Source organism: Schistocerca americana, chromosome 2 (assembly GCF_021461395.2).
Source record: "Schistocerca americana isolate TAMUIC-IGC-003095 chromosome 2, iqSchAmer2.1, whole genome shotgun sequence".
In the NCBI taxonomy this organism is placed as follows: Eukaryota; Metazoa; Arthropoda; class Insecta; order Orthoptera; family Acrididae; genus Schistocerca; species Schistocerca americana.
Window position 1 is genome coordinate 774415201 of NC_060120.1, and position 16133 is coordinate 774431333.

The window sequence follows — 16133 nt, forward strand, 5'->3', positions numbered from 1 at the left end:
GATCTTTTTAGTGCATATTACACTTTACGATACATCACACAAATGTGCCAGTAAAATTTTTAATACCAACATAAATGTCTGATCTTCTGGGCTCGAATTTTTTTCTAAATGGTCGTCCTCAAAAAGTTGATTTTTCAATGAGAGTCAAACGCTCTGTGATTTAAGAAATTCATCACACTTTCTCGCACTTAGTTCATCATGTGTAAAAGGAAATTTACTTTGAAAGTAATGCTTTTCAATCAGTCATTCCCAATATTTTCCCATGACCTTTTAGGAAGAGGTTTCAGCAGTTGCCAGAGAGCGCCAGATACGAGGCGTCACCGCACTTGCACAGCCCATATTTGCATACGTGTAAAGCATTAAAAGATCTTACATTATGTCATAAAAGAAACAAGACATCAGAGGAATTTCGTGAACCATACTAAAATGCATAATTTGGTTTAAAGTGCATATTTGTATGTCCAGATTCTTTTGTAAATTTTCTTGGAATACCAGTACTGTATTATCTCATTTTTGGTTCTTTATTATGGCATAATGCCATATGTGCTAGAAGATGAAAGCATGCTCTTTTGAAATGGAGCGAACAATTGAAACTAGCCAATGGTGTGGAATTAAACACTTCGTTTCAAATAAATTGACTGCCTCAGCGGAAAAGTTTAATAAACCATATTTCTTTAGCAAACCGAGAAAAATAACTTCATTGTTCTGCAAGGCAATTAATGCTTGACGAAATAGCCGTCTGTGGCAGATATCCCGGTTTGCTCCCAGTGAATATGGCAGCTTGCGCACTCCAGTAAAATTTTTCCGGGTAGCATCTTGCTTAAACAGATAACAGCCACTCTTTTGTGGCCAGAAGTGGGAGAAGGTACATGCTCGACTCGACTGCGCATGTGCATGGGCCCGCTTGCAATTGCTCACATGAATCAAATGTAAACAGTTGTGACGTCATGCTTATCGGAGGCAATTTGTTGTTATGAAGCATTGCATAGTCTTCTAAAGCCTTTCGCACATTTTGTTACTGGCAGACACTTGTATGAGCTCTGTGTTTTGTTGTGTACATGTTGCATTTCCTTCGCAACTTAAGTTTTATTTTAGTTTTTTCCTCTCTTTCATGTTTTACTGCTGCAGTATTATTTTGCAGTAGCGGGATGCAGTAATATCCTTTGTTCGAGTATTATTTCTTACAAGTCAAAATTACAAAAAATTAATTGAAAACTAAAACAAAAAAATATCCTGGAATTTTAAAATATTCTCGGGTTTTTCCCGGTTTTCTCCCGGTTGTCCCGGGTTGTATACACCCTGTATAAGCAAGTTCAAGCCTCAACCAGCACCTAGAAAACACTAAACACTAGCAATGCTAATACAATAAAAAGAATGGAACTGATTAAGACACCTGACATGGACATAATCAGATAGAAGAATGGATTGTGAAGTGGCTGCTGTAGGCATTGATAAGCTACAAATACAAAGTAAGTACATAATATAATGCCTCAGTACTCTGTGTTGTTGTTGTTGTTGTTGTTGTTGTCGTTGTTGTGGTCTTCAGTCCTGAGACTTGTTTGATGCAGCTCTCCATGCTACCCTATCCTGTGCAAGCTTCATCTCCCAGTACTTACTGCAACCTACATCCTTCTGAATCTGCTTGGTGTATTCATTTATTGGTTTCCCTCTACGATTTTTACGCTCCACGCTGTCCTCCAATGCTAAATTTGTGATCCCTTGATGCCTCAGAACATGTCCTACCAACCGGTCCCTTCTTCTTGTCAAGTTGTCCCACAAACTCCTCTTCTCCCCAAATCTATTCAATACCTCCTCATTAGTTATGTGATCTACCCATCTAATCTTTAGCTTTCTTCTGTAGCACCACATTTCGAAAGTTTCTATTCTCTCCTTGTCCAAACCATTTATCGTTCATGTTTCACTTGCATACATGGCTACACTCCACACAAATACTTTCAGAAATGACTTGGTTGGTTGGTTGTTTGGGGAAGGAGACCAGACAGCGTGGTCATCGGTCTCATCGGATTAGGAAAGGATGGGGAAGGAAGTCGGCCATGCCCTTTCAGAAGAACCATCCTGGCATTTGCCTGGAGTGATTTATGGAAATCACGGAAAACCTAAATCAGGATGGCCGGACGCGGGATTGAACCGTCGTCCTCCCGAATGCGAGTCCAGTGTCTAACCACTGCGCCACCTCGCAGAAACAACTTCCTGGCACTTAAAACTATACTTGATGTTAACAAATTTTTCTTCTTCAGAAACGCTTTCCTTGTCATTGCCAGTCTACATTTTATATCCTCTCTACTTCGACCATCATCAGTTATTTTGCTCCCCAAATAGCAAAACACCTTTACTACTTTGAGTGTCTCATTTCCTAATCTAATTCCCTCAGCATCACCCGACTTAATTCGACTACATTCCATTATCCTCGTTTTGCTTTTGTTGATGTTCATCTTATATCCTCCTATCAAGACACTGTCCATTCTGTTCAACTGCTCTTCTAAGTCCTTTGCTGTCTCTTACAGAATTACAATGTCATCGGTGAACCTCAAAGTTTTTATTTCTTCTCCATGGATTTTAATACCTACTTCAAATTTTTCTTTTGTTTCCTTTACTGCTTGCTCAATATACAGATTGAAAAACATCAGGGAGAGGCTTCAATCCTGTCTCACTCCCTTCCCAACCACTGCTTCCCTTTCACGACCCTTGACTCTTTATAACTGCCATCTGCTTTCTGTACAAATTGTAAATAGCCTTTCGCTCTCTGTATTTTACCCCTGCCACCTTTAGAATTTGAAAGAGAGTATTCCAGTCAACATTGTCTCAATAATGCATTCATTATGCTGTTTGTAGTAGCTTACCCGCACACCTATTTTTTTTTATTCATTATTAAACCTACTGTATTCACCTGACCAAAAGTCTTGTTCCTCCTGCCACCGAACTTCACTAATTCCCACTATATCTAACTTTAACCTATCCATTTCCCTTTTTAAATTTTCTAACCTACCTGCCCGATTAAGGGATCTGACATTCCACGCTACGATCTGTAGAATGCCAGTTTTCTTTCTCCTGATAACAACGTCCTCTTGAGTAGTCCCCGCCCGGAGATACGTATGGGGGACTATTTTACCTCCAGAATATTTTACCCAAGAGGACGCCATCATCACTTAACCATAAAGTAAAGCTGCATGCCCTCGGGAAAAATTACAGCTGTAGTTTCCCCTTGCTTTCAGCCATTCAAAGCACCAGCACAGCAAGGCCGTTTTGGTTAGTGTTACAAGGCCAGAACAGTCAATCATCCACTGTTGCCCCTGCAACTACTGAAAAGGCTGCTGCCCCTCTTCAGGAACCACACGTTTGTCTGGCCTCTCAACAGATACCCCTCCGTAGTGGTAGCACCTACGGTACGGCCAACTGTATTGCTGAGGCACGCAAGCCTCCCCACCAATGGCAAGGTCCATGGTTCATGGGGGGGCCTCAGCACTTTAACCCATTTTAACTGCAGCATCCAGAGAAGAAGCATTTAGCTTCCTATTATGGCAAGGGGAAACACAAAGAGAATGTAAATAATATACAAGTAAAGGTAACAACTCACCAAACAGTAGAGGCACTGAGTTGTCAATACGCACATAAACCAGACAGAAGGTGCACGACTTAGAGGACTGAAATGGGATGGTATGACAACAGAAGCAGCGGAGACTGCGAAGAAGAGGGTGCGGGCACAAAATAAGTGAATAAGTGAAGCTTGTGTCCTGCGTCAGGCGAGAGGTATGTGTGGGGCATGTGGCAGGGAGCTAGAGAAGGAGACTGTAGCCAGGAGGATTACATGAACAAAGGCTGTGTTGCAAGGGTAACTCCCAACTACATAGTTCTGAGTAGCTGGTGTTGGGGGGTGGGGTGGGGGGTGGGGGGGCGGGGGGTGCAGGACAAGTGGCATCCGGGTGGTATGGATTGTGAAACAGCCATCGAAATTGAACGTGTTGTGCTCAGCAGTGTGTTCTTCCAATGGTCAGTCATCTATTCTTGGTGACAGTTTTATGGTGGCCATTCATTCAAGTGGACAACTGTTTGTGGATGAGTTTAAATAAAATGCTGTCAAGAAATTGCAGCAGAGCTGATATACAATAGGGCTGCTTTTTGCAGACTGCATGTAATGGCTTTGGTGTAAGATGTGTTGAGTGGGTATATGGGACAGGTCTTGTTCCTAGGTATTCTGCAGGGATATGGCTCATGTGGTAAAGGACTGGGAGTGAAACTGGCATAAGCAAGGACCACAATATTGTGCAGACTGGGTGGGAAGCATTATGGGTACAATGTTCCTCTTTTCAGAGCACAAAGATATGTACCTGAAGACCTGGTGAAAAAATGGTTCAGTTGTTCCATTCAGGGATGATATCAGGTGATGAGCAACTTTGACTGCTACCTACCCACCTGATTGCCAGATTATAGTTCAACATTATTTAAGTAGAAAATTGCCACAGTTTATGTCCAAATTGATTAATTTCTCCTCATTCCTTCCCAGCCTCAAAACACCTTTTCTACCATTCACTACACATAGTGCTTCTCAGCCCAAATGCCACTTTCCTGGATGTTGGCCTCCACCTCTCTGATGGCTCCATCCATATCTTTATCCATATCAAATCTACTGTAAATCAACAAAACTTGCATTTAGATAGCTGTCATCCCTTCCAGATCAAAAAATCACTCCCATATAATCTACCACCCATGGGTACATTTTCAGTAATGAGATTTCCCTTATCCAGTACACTCAAGATCTCACTAGGGTCATCACAGACAGTTACTAACACCAAATCCTCTACAGACAGATTTCCTACGCCATACCCTCACCCTCGCACACTCCTACTGCCCCAGAACCAGATGCAAAGGAGGACTCCCCTCACCATCCAATATGGACAGCTGAGCCATGTCTTTACAATGCAGCTATCACCATGAGCACAATGCTTGGTGGACCTACTACTGTTCCTCTAAAACGTGGGCGGCTGTTGGTTGGTTGGTTTGGGGGATTAAAGGGACCAGACTGCCATGGTCATCGGTCCCTTTTTCCAAAGACATAGAACACCCACAGAGAACAAAAACGAGGAACAGAAGAGATCACAGACGATACAGAACAGGAGAGACTGAGACAAAGACAAGACAAAACGAACGAAAACAACATAGAGATGGACGGTGGTTGGCCGACCATAGAAATAAAAAAGGAAAAGCCAACCACTTAGAAACACATTAAAAAATCAGTGTAAAATCATAGGCCAAAGGCCAGAGTCGACACAAAACAATAAAATAAAACAGAAACACTCAGATTAAATGATAAAATCCCCCTGCCCGAATAAAACGTAAAACTAAGTCAGCCATAGTGGAGTCGTCTGTTAAAAGGGTAGGGAGCGTATCAGGCAGCGCAAATGTCTGCCTGACCACAGCTAAAAGGGGGCAGGCCAACAGAATGTGGGCCACTGTCAAAGCCGCCCCGCAGCGACATACAGGAGGGTCCTCCCGGCGCAGTAAATAACTGTGTGTCAGCCGGGAGTGGCCAATGCGGAGCCGGCAAAGAACTACCGATTCCCTGCGAGTGGCTCGCAGGGATGACCGCCACACAGCCGTCGTCTCCTTGACAGCACGGAGTTTATTGGACAATGGCAGTTCGCGCCATTCCTCGTCCCATAGCGCCAAGATTTTGCGGCGGAAGACTGCCCGCAAATCAGCCTCTGGGAGGCCAAGGTCCAGAGATGGCTTGCTGGTGGCCTCTTTCGCCAGGCGGTCAACATGTTCGTTACCCGGGATACCGACATGACCGGGGGTCCACACAAAGACCACAGAGCGGCCGCAACAGGCAAGAGTATGCAGAGACTCGTGGATAGCCATCACCAGACGAGAACGAGGGAAACACTGGTCGAGAGCTCGTAAACCGCTCAGGGAATCGCTACAGATAATGAAGGACTCACCTGAGCAGGAGCGGATATACTCTAGGGCACGAAAGATGGCGACCAATTCAGCAGTGTAAACGCTGCAGCCATCCTGCAAGGAACGTTGTTCGGAACGGTCCCCTAGAGTGAGCGCATACCCGACACGACCAGCAACCATCGAACCGTCAGTGTAGACAATACCAGAGCCCTGATACGTGGCCAGGAGAGAATAAAAGCGGCGGCGGAAGGCCTCTGGAGGGACTGAGTCCTTCGGGCCCTGTGCCAGGTCCAGCCGAAGGCAAGGGCGACGAACACACCATGGGGGTGTATGCAAAGTAGCCCGGAAAGTAGGTGGAACAGTGAAAACCTGAAGCCCAGAGAGAAGCTCTTTGACGCGGACCGCTACTGGACAACCAGACCGGGGCCGACGATCTGGCAGATGGACGACCGATCGCGGGAACAGGAGACGATAATTTGGATGCCCGGGCGAGCTGAGAACATGGGCAGCATAAGCGGCCAGCAAACGTTGGCGTCGGAACCGCAGGGGAGGGACACCTGCCTCCACGAGTAAGCTGTCCACAGGGCTGGTGCGGAAAGCACCAGTGGCAAGGCGTATCCCGCTGTGGAGAATTGGGTCCAGCACCCGCAACGCAGACGGGGATGCTGAACCATATGCCAGGCACCCATAATCCAGACGGGACTGGATTAACGCCTGGTAGAGCCGTAGCAGGGTAGAGCGGTCGGCTCCCCAGCGGGTGTGACTCAAACACCGGAGTGCATTGAGATGCCGCCAACACGTCTGTTTGAGCTGCCGGATATGAGGCAGCCAAGTCAACCGGGCATCGAAAACCACCCCCAAAAACCTGTGGGTCTCCACCACAGCAAGGAGTTCGTCGGCAAGATAAAGCCGCGGCTCAGGATGGACTGTTCGGCGCCGGCAGAAATGCATAACGCGGGTCTTGGCTGCCGAAAACTGAAACCCATGGGCTACAGCCCAAGACTGCGCCCTACGGATAGCGCCCTGTAGCTGACGTTCAACAGCTGCAATGCCAGTAGAGCTGTAATAAAGGCAGAAGTCGTCAGCATACAGGGAAGCAGAGACAGAATTACCCACGGCCGCAGCAAGCCCGTTAATGGCTATTAAAAACAGACAGACACTTAAAACAGAGCCCTGTGGCACACCGTTCTCCTGGACGTGGGAGGAACTATACGAGGCCGCGACTTGCACGCGGAAGGTACGACACGACAGAAAATTGCGGATAAAAATCGGCAGAGGACCCCGAAGACCCCATCCATGAAGCGTGGAAAGAATGTGATGACGCCACGTCGTATCGTACGCCTTCCGCATGTCGAAAAAGACAGCGACCAGGTGCTGACGGCGGGAAAAGGCAGTACGGATGGCCGACTCCAGGCTCACCAGATTGTCGGCGGCGGAGCGGCCTTTACGGAACCCACCCTGAGATGGAGCCAGAAGGCCCCGAGACTCCAGTACCCAATTCAAGCGCCGGCTCACCATCCGTTCAAGCAACTTGCAAAGAACGTTGGTGAGGCTAATGGGACGGTAGCTGTCCACCTCCAGAGGGTTCTTTCCAGGTTTCAAAACGGGGATGACAATGCCTTCCCGCCATTGCGACGGAAACTCCCCCTCGACCCAAAGACGGTTGTAAAGATCGAGAAGGCACCGCTGGCAGTCCACTGAAAGGTGTTTCAGCATCTGACAGTGGATGCCATCTGGCCCAGGAGCGGTATCAGGGCAAGCAGCTAGGGCACTGCGAAATTCCCACTCACTGAATGGAGCATTGTAAGATTCCGGGTGGTTGCTGCGAAACGAAAGGCTCCGACGTTCCAGCCGCTCTTTAATGGAGCGGAAGGCCTGGGGGTAATTCGCAGAAGCGGAACTCGTAGCAAAATGCTCTGCTAAGCGATTTGCAATGACGTCGGAGTCGGTACAAACGGCTCCATTCAGTGAGAGCGCAGGGACGCTGGCAGGGGTCCGATAGCCGTAGACGCGTCGAATCTTGGCCCAGACCTGCGAGGGAGTAACATGGAGGCCAATGGTGGACACATACCGCTCCCAGCACTCCTTCTTGCCTTGGCGGATAAGGAGGCGGGCCCGCGCACGCAGCCGTTTGAAGGCGATAAGGTGCGCTAAGGAGGGATGTCGCTTGTGACGCTGGAGCGCCCGCCGGCGATCTTTAATCGCTTCAGCGATCTCAGGCGACCACCAAGGCACAGCCTTCCGCCGAGGGGACCCACAGGAATGGGGAATGGCAGATTCGGCGGCAGTAACGATGCCGGTGGTGACCGATTGAACCACCGCATCAATGTCATCGGTAGAGAGAGGCTCAAAAGCGGCAGTGGAGGAGAACAAATGCCAGTCAGCCTTATTCAGAGCCCATCTGCTAGGGCGCCCAGAAGAGTGGCGCTGTGGTAGTGACAAAAAGATCGGAAAGTGGTCACTACCACACAGGTCGTCATGCACACTCCATTGGACAGATGGTAAGAGGCTATGGCTACAGATTGAAAGGTCAATGGCGGAGTAGGTGCCATGCGCCACACTGAAGTGTGTGAAGGCACCATCATTTAACAGCGAGAGATCGAGCTGCGACAATAAATGCTCAACGATGGCGCCTCGACCTGTTGCCACTGACCCACCCCACAGAGGGTTATGGGCGTTGAAGTCGCCCAATAGCAAGAAAGGTGGCGGCAATTGGGCGACCAGTGCAGCCAGGACATGCTGCGAGACATCACCATCCGGTGGAATGTAAAGACTGCAGACGGTAACAGCCTGTGGCGTCCACACGCGTACAGCGACAGCCTCTAAAGGCGTCTGGAGAGGGACAGACTCGCTGTGCAGAGTGTGAAGAACATATATGCAGACGCCACCAGACACCCTTTCATAAGCTGCTCGGTTCTTGTAATAACCCTGATAGCCACGGAGGGCGGGGGTTCGCATTGCTGGAAACCAAGTTTCCTGGAGAGCAATGCAGAAGAAAGGGTGAAGGCTGATAAGTTGGCAGAGCTCAGCGAGATGGTGGAAGAAACTGCTGCAGTTCCACTGGAGGATGGTGTTGTCCATGGCTGGGAAAGGCGTGACGGGACTGGGAAGGCAGATTACGCCGCTGGGTCACCTGCTGCCTCCAAGTGAGCACCTGCGCCAGTGCTTTCCATGGCGCCGGAGGGACTGGCGAGATCGAGGTCCTCAGCGGACGCCAGGATCTCCACCTCGTCCTCAGACGCAGAGTTTGAGGGTGGCGTTGGGACAGGTGCCACCACAATGTCAGGTTGCTTGGGAGCCTTTTTCTTCAACGGCTTCGCACGCTGTGCCTTGGGAGGGTCTGGCTGGGAGGGCCCCACTGGGTCAGTCTCAGGGACGGACGACGACCGTGAAGCCCTATGACCAGCGACCGGTTGTTGTTTCAGAACTTTTCGTGGGTCCACTTTGACACTGGGCAAAGCCTGGGAAGGGAGGGCCCCAAGGGACCCCTTCCTGGCTGGAGTGGCCGAAGAAGCCCTACGCTTCTCCGGCTGAGAAGGGGGGACGAATGTCCCCGATGGTTGGGGTGGTGTTGCTCCTGGAGTAGATGGAGCAACAGTGGGCGAAGTGCCCCCAACAACCAAGGGGGCCGGTGCATTGAGACATAGCTGAGAGGCAGCAGTACGTGACGACGCGGGAGAGGATCGGACTGCTTGTGCAGCAGCGGCATAGGTGGATGTCATGGGCACGGGATGTAGCCGCTCATATTTCCGCCTTGCCTCGGTGTAGGTCAGGCGGTCCAGGGTCTTATATTCCATTATCTTCCTTTCCTTCTGGAAGATCCGACAGTCCGGTGAGCAGGGGGAATGGTGTTCTCCACAGTTAACACAAATGGGAGGCGGAGCACATGGAGTATCAGGATGCGAAGGACGTCCGCAATCCCGACACGTGATGCTGGAAGTACAGCGAGATGACATGTGCCCGAACTTCCAGCATTTAAAACACCGCATCGGAGGAGGGATATATGGTTTCACATCACAACGGTAAACCATCACCTTAACCTTTTCGGGTAAGACATCACCCTCAAAGGCCAAGATGAAGGCACCGGTGGCTACCTGATTATCCCTCGGACCCCGATGGACGCGCCGGACGAAGTGAACACCTCGTCGTTCGAGGTTGGCGCGTAATTCATCGTCGGACTGCAGAAGAAGATCCCTGTGGAATATAATACCCTGGACCATGTTGAGACTCTTATGCGGCGTCATGCTAACGGAAACATCCCCCAACTTGTCACAATTGAGCAACCTCCGTGACTGGGCAGAGGATGCCGTTTTGATGAGCACAGAACCAGAGCGCATCTTGGACAGGCCCTCCACCTCCCCGAACTTGTCCTCTAAATGCTCCACAAAAAACTGGGGCTTGGTCGACATGAAAGATTCTCCATCAACCCGCGTACACACGAGGTACCGGGGTGAATATTCTCCACTGCCGTCTTTAGCAAGTCGTTCCTCCCATGGAGTAGCTAGGGAGGGAAACGATCTCTGATCCAATTTCTTCACGTTGAGGTTAGACCTCGATCGCTTAGAGACTGCTGGTGGAGGCCCACCAGCGATAGATGATGTACCACGCTTCATTGCGGGTCATCCGCCCTGATGCCACCTACTCCGACCAAGGGCCCTCCCCACGGGCGCCACCCAGCCACAGCAAAGGCCACCTGGCAGGATGGCCATTGCCGGGAGTCCTGATGCCCCAGGGAGATGGGCATCTACTCCTTGGCATACGTGGGGAGTGAACGGCGCAGGCATCAGTAGAGCGATCCCTGTGTTGTCAGGGGGCTACAACCAAGAGGGTACATGGCGACCCCACCACAACGGACTGGCTACCGTGCTGGATCTTAGGTGCAAAAATGGCCAAGGTCGTCGTCACAGTTAAAAGAAACACTGCAGAGTGCAGCGTGGTAATCGCCCAAGAGATCGAAAACGAGCGGGACACCATTGCAACGACGAGAAAGACGGCTATAGGTCTAATTGCACGAAGGATACAATGCACCACGTAAGGTGCCCTTCCCCAATTGGCTCGCTCTTCGGAATAATTTAGATAGATGGAGGTCAAACCCGAGAGGGGACCATCACATAAGGCCGAAACGTTTGAGACTCCTTTTAGTCGCCTCTTACGACAGGCAGGACTACCGCGGGCCTATTCTTACCCCCGAACCCGCAGGGGGGCGTGGGCGGCTGTATTATATCACTGTCTGCATTTCATCTGTACTTTCTATTACCATCTTACGTTTCTGCAATATTGTGAATGGAGAGTCCACTTCACACTGACAGCTTGCTTTCTGAATACTAAGATAATAAAAAATATCAGCATGTTTTAGTTTAATGAAGTATCAAGTACTGTGACAGAAGATGCCCTATACTGACCTAATTTCTGAATCCTTTGTAATCCTGTCTAGTTCACTTTGTAAGAAGAGTTTTTCATCTTCAAGACTGTTGCACATTTTCTGTAGTCTTACATGGGATTTCTGCAGTTTATCGTAGTCACTATTCATGGTGTCCAACTGAAACAGATAAAATTATATGTTGTATGTGTTACGAAATTCTCATGTAATGTTAACTGGCTATTCTTTGCAAAAATAATTTCAAAACATAGTTTAAAATGCAAAAAATAAGCAAAATATCTCCTTTCTGTATTATTGGAAACAATAAACCAGTTTATGAAAACATGACATGTTACAATTTAAACACGCTGCTATTTGTAAAAATGTAGTTTGAATTATGGTGGAGAACATTACAAAATCAGATATTGTCAAAGAATTTCATTTGATTGTTATGTAAACCATCTTGCAAATTAAGGTGGAACTGAGAGTCATGGCGTAAATCAAATTCAGCAACACGGAAATACGTGTTGCTAGTGTAAACAGTCTGTTTGGTGCCATGTATTAAGATGGAATGCACGCACAGACATATGACTAGTTGTTGCAGATACACATTCTTTCAGTTTTCATCTACAATACCCCAAAATAGGTAGTTGGGGCAAGTATTGTAACAGGATTGCTTCAGTGTTGGTTTGAATGGTCTAAGACAGGTTTCCTGCATGGAAACACGATCTCCAACTTAACATCTGACAATTATATGACCCTGCTCATTGTCCATTTCTGGACAGCAGAAGCATTTATAATTACGCTTAAACTACCAAATCAGATGACCTGCTAGCAACAAACAGTCCTGAACTTCTTAAATCACTTTATGTAGAGGAGGATATCAGTGATCATTATGCAGTTAGTGATCATTATGTTGTTATAGCATCTGTGACTGTGGGTATTACAAGGAATATTAAGAAAGGTAGGAACACTTTTTTGCTTAGCATGAGTGAGAGGGTACAAATTGCAGAGTATCCGAGTAGACAACTTCAAATATTTAATGCTGAGGATGAAGTTGTGGAGTACAAATAGAAAAAATTAAAAACCATCATTCAATATGCCTTAGACAAGTCTGTTCCAAGCTACGTCAAAAGGGATGAGAAAGACCCACCATAGTTTAATAGGTCAGTTAGAAAACTGCAATGTAAACAGAGCGAGCTTCATCACAGATTCAACAGAAATCAAAACCTAGCTGACAAACAAAATATGAGCAAAGTAAAAATGAGCAAAATGAGAGCAATGAGAGAAGTATTTAACGACTTTGAATGTAAAAATAATCCGATTAAGAAACCCTAGGTTTTGGTCTTACATAAAATCAGTAGACAGTTCGAAATCATCTATTCAAATGCTCAGTGACCATGATGGCACTGAAATGAAAAATGAAAGAGAAGTCCGAAACACTGGATTTGGTATTCTGAAATTGTTTCATGGCAGTCCTTTCAATCATCTTAAGAACTCTGAAATAGCAGATACTCAGGTAATTGATAACAAAATAGAAAAACAACTACAATAGCTCTGTAGTGGAAAGGCATCAGCACCGTATGAGATACTGATCATATTTGACGCAGATTACGTGAAGGAACTTGCTCCCCTTCCAGCAGCAATTTACCGTAGGTCACTGGAGCAATGGAGAGTACCTAGTGATCAAAGAAAGTGCAGGTCGTTCCCATTTTTCATGAAGGGTCACAGGACAGATGCAAGTAATTAAGGCCTGCATCTCTGATGTCAGTCTGTGGTAGAATTATGGAACACTTTTCATGCTAATGTTTTATGAAGTTTTTGGAGAATGAAAATCTCCTCTATAAAAATCAACAGGGATTCCACAAACATAGATCTTGTGAAACTCACCTTGCTCTGTTCCTGTAGGAGATCCACAGCACTGTAGATATCGGCACTCAGGTTGACGTCATGTTCCTCGACATCAGGAAGGCATCAGACACAGTCTCACACTGCTGTTTACTGAACAAATATGAGCTTACTGAATATGGGACCAGATTTGTGACTGGATTCATGACTTTCTTGCAGACAGAATTCGATGTGTCACTCTTAACAGAACAGGTGTTAAGGTAATTTGGCAAGTACCCAAGGAAGTGCGATAGGACCATTACTGTTTACCAATGTATATAAATGATCTACCACAATGTGTTGAAAGCTGTTCACAGATATTGTGATTGTCTATAAGAAGGTAGCAACATCAGAGGACATTAATGATTTGCAGAAGGACCTAGAGGATTGGTCAAAGGTGCAGGGATTGGCAGTTGAGCCTGAATGCAAATAAAGTAACATATTGTGCATACATAGGAAAAGAAAGCCACTACACTATTGTACTATTACAGTACTAATGACAAATTGCTGGAAACAGCAAGACAGATTCATAGGAAGAAATTACAGAAATGTCATACAAGGTGCTTGTTAGACCAATTCATGAGTACTGTTTATCAGTCTGGAACTCTTACCAGGTAAGACTGATGAAAGAGAAAGAGAAAGAGAGAGAGAGAGAGAGAGAGAGAGAGAGAGAGAGATCAAACAAAAACTGGCCCTGAGAGCATTGCAGATGCTACAAGAGAGATGTTGTGCATCATGGAGAGCTTTACTATGGAAATTTCGAGATAATATTTTCCTAGAGACGGACAACATATTCCTTCCTCCCACATACACATCACGAAATGACCACAACAAGAAAATTCACGAAATTACAGTTAATAAAGAGGCTTACCAACAATCATTATTCCCGTACACCATTCCAATGAAACAGGGAAGGGGGGTTCAGATAGTGGTACCAGAAGTACCTTCTGGTACACAATCAGTTGGCTTGCAGAATAGTGATGTAGTTGTAGATATACATGAGTAGTTACTGTTGGCGACACAGTTACCACAGGAGAATGTCAGCTACAACCACTGGGAACCATTTTGCTTGAAGCTGCAGCCCAAAGCAGATAATGTAATGAAAAATACAACTGGAGAGATGAATGGCAAAGTATCCACAAAGTGGACTCTGACACTCCTCTGACCATCACCGTGCATGAGTTCAGAACTGTGTAGTAAATAAATATAATATTAGCCAATATTGCCTTGCTGTGTTACTACTGGCGATGGCTGAAAGCAAGGGGAAACTACAGCAGTTGTAATTCCTGAGGACATACAGTCTACTGTATGGTTTAATGATGACCATATCGTCCTGGGTAAAATATTCAGGAGGTAAAATAGTCCTCACTCAAGAGGCTGTTAGTATCAGAAAAAAAAAATCTTGCAATCTACAGGTTAGGGTGTGGAATGTTAGCTCTTTTGTTTTAGCACATAGGTAAAAGGAATCAAAAGGAGAAAGGGGTATATTGAAGTTAGATATAGTGGTAGTTACTAAAGTACACTAGCAGGAAGGAGACGATTTCTGGTTAAATGAGTACAAGGTTGTCAATATAACAGTAGACAGGAGCACTGCTGGAGTAGGTGTAATAAACAAGAAAATTGGAATGTCAGTGGACTACATAAACTGCGCAGTGAAAGTATTATCATAGTCATATGAATTAATAGAGGGAAACATTCCACATGGGAAAAATATACCTAAAAACAAAGATGATGTGACTTACCAAATGAAAGCACTGGCACGTCGATAGACACACAAACAAACACAAACATACACACAAAATTCAAGCTTTTGCAACAAACTGTTGCCTCATCAGGAAAGAGGAAAGGAGAGGGAAAGACGAAAGGATGTGGGTTTTAAGGGAGAGGATAAGGAGTCATTCCAATCCCGGGAGCGGAAAGACTTACCTTAGGGGGAAAAAGGACAGGTATACACTCGCACACACACTCATATCCATCCGCACATACACAGACACAAGCAGACATTTGTAAAGGCAAAAGCATCCTTTCGTCTTTCCCTCTCCTTCCCTCTTTCCTGATGAGGCAACAGTTTGTTGCAAAAGCTTGAATTTTGTGTGTATGTTTGTGTGTCTATCGACGTGCCAGCGCTTTCGTTTGGTAAGTCACATCATCTTTGTTTTTAGGTATATTATCATAGTCAAGATAGACATAAAGCCACAAACCATCACAGTAGTACAACTATATATGCCCAATAGATCTGCAGATGATAAAGAGATTGAAAATAAAATGTTTAATAAGGTGAAAGAAAGCATTCAGTATGTTAAAGGAGGCAAAAATTTCATTGTGATGGGGGGATTGGGGTTGGATACTAGTGAGCCATGAGTACATAACTGCCAGTTGGTGCCAGTTTGATATCGACACTTTGCGCACGTACCCTTCGATTTGGCTGGGCGGAGCCTGTGACTTACATCGAGAAGCGGCATTGGGGGCCAATGAGAAGTGTACTTTGTGACATGCTGAGCTGTCTCTGGAGGAAGCTGACCCCAGGAAATAGTAGCTGGCACGGCCTGTGGATGGAGTATGCCGCAGGATGGTGTTGACGTGGAGCAGGCAAGTTTGGCAAGGAATGAGGTGGCACTGCTGTATATTGTTTGTGTGGCTGGGGCTAGTGGCCCAGTGGCCTTAAATGCAGCAATAACTGTTGGGGAACCTGCACTCCGCTCAGTATCGAGAACATGGTGAGAATACTGGTAGTTCAAGATACATTTGTCTGTGTAAGAGCATCCGTGATGTTTTGGGTCTCACTGTGTGCTGCTTAATTACATTGCGGCTTTAGTAGGGAAGGCATGTGCTTGGTGTATTCGGTTAAGATTAAGCCGAAGTCATTTGTGTAACTATATTGGTCTTTGTTTACTTAAGAGAAGTGCTGCTGGTAAATAAGGCCAGATTGTTAACTTAGCTGGTGCTGTTAAGCTTTGCTTCTCTTGTTAAG

The 16133-nt window shown here is 46.4% G+C and overlaps 1 protein-coding gene across 1 annotated transcript in view; it reads right to left on the reverse strand.

The window, feature by feature from the left end:
- Positions 1 to 16133, reverse strand: part of LOC124595467 (rootletin) — a 252703-nt gene that overhangs the window by 169399 nt on the left and 67171 nt on the right. The window contains exon 10 of the mRNA XM_047134220.1: positions 11319 to 11455. Coding sequence (XP_046990176.1) covers positions 11319 to 11455 — 137 coding nt within the window. The remainder of the gene's footprint in view (positions 1 to 11318; positions 11456 to 16133) is intronic.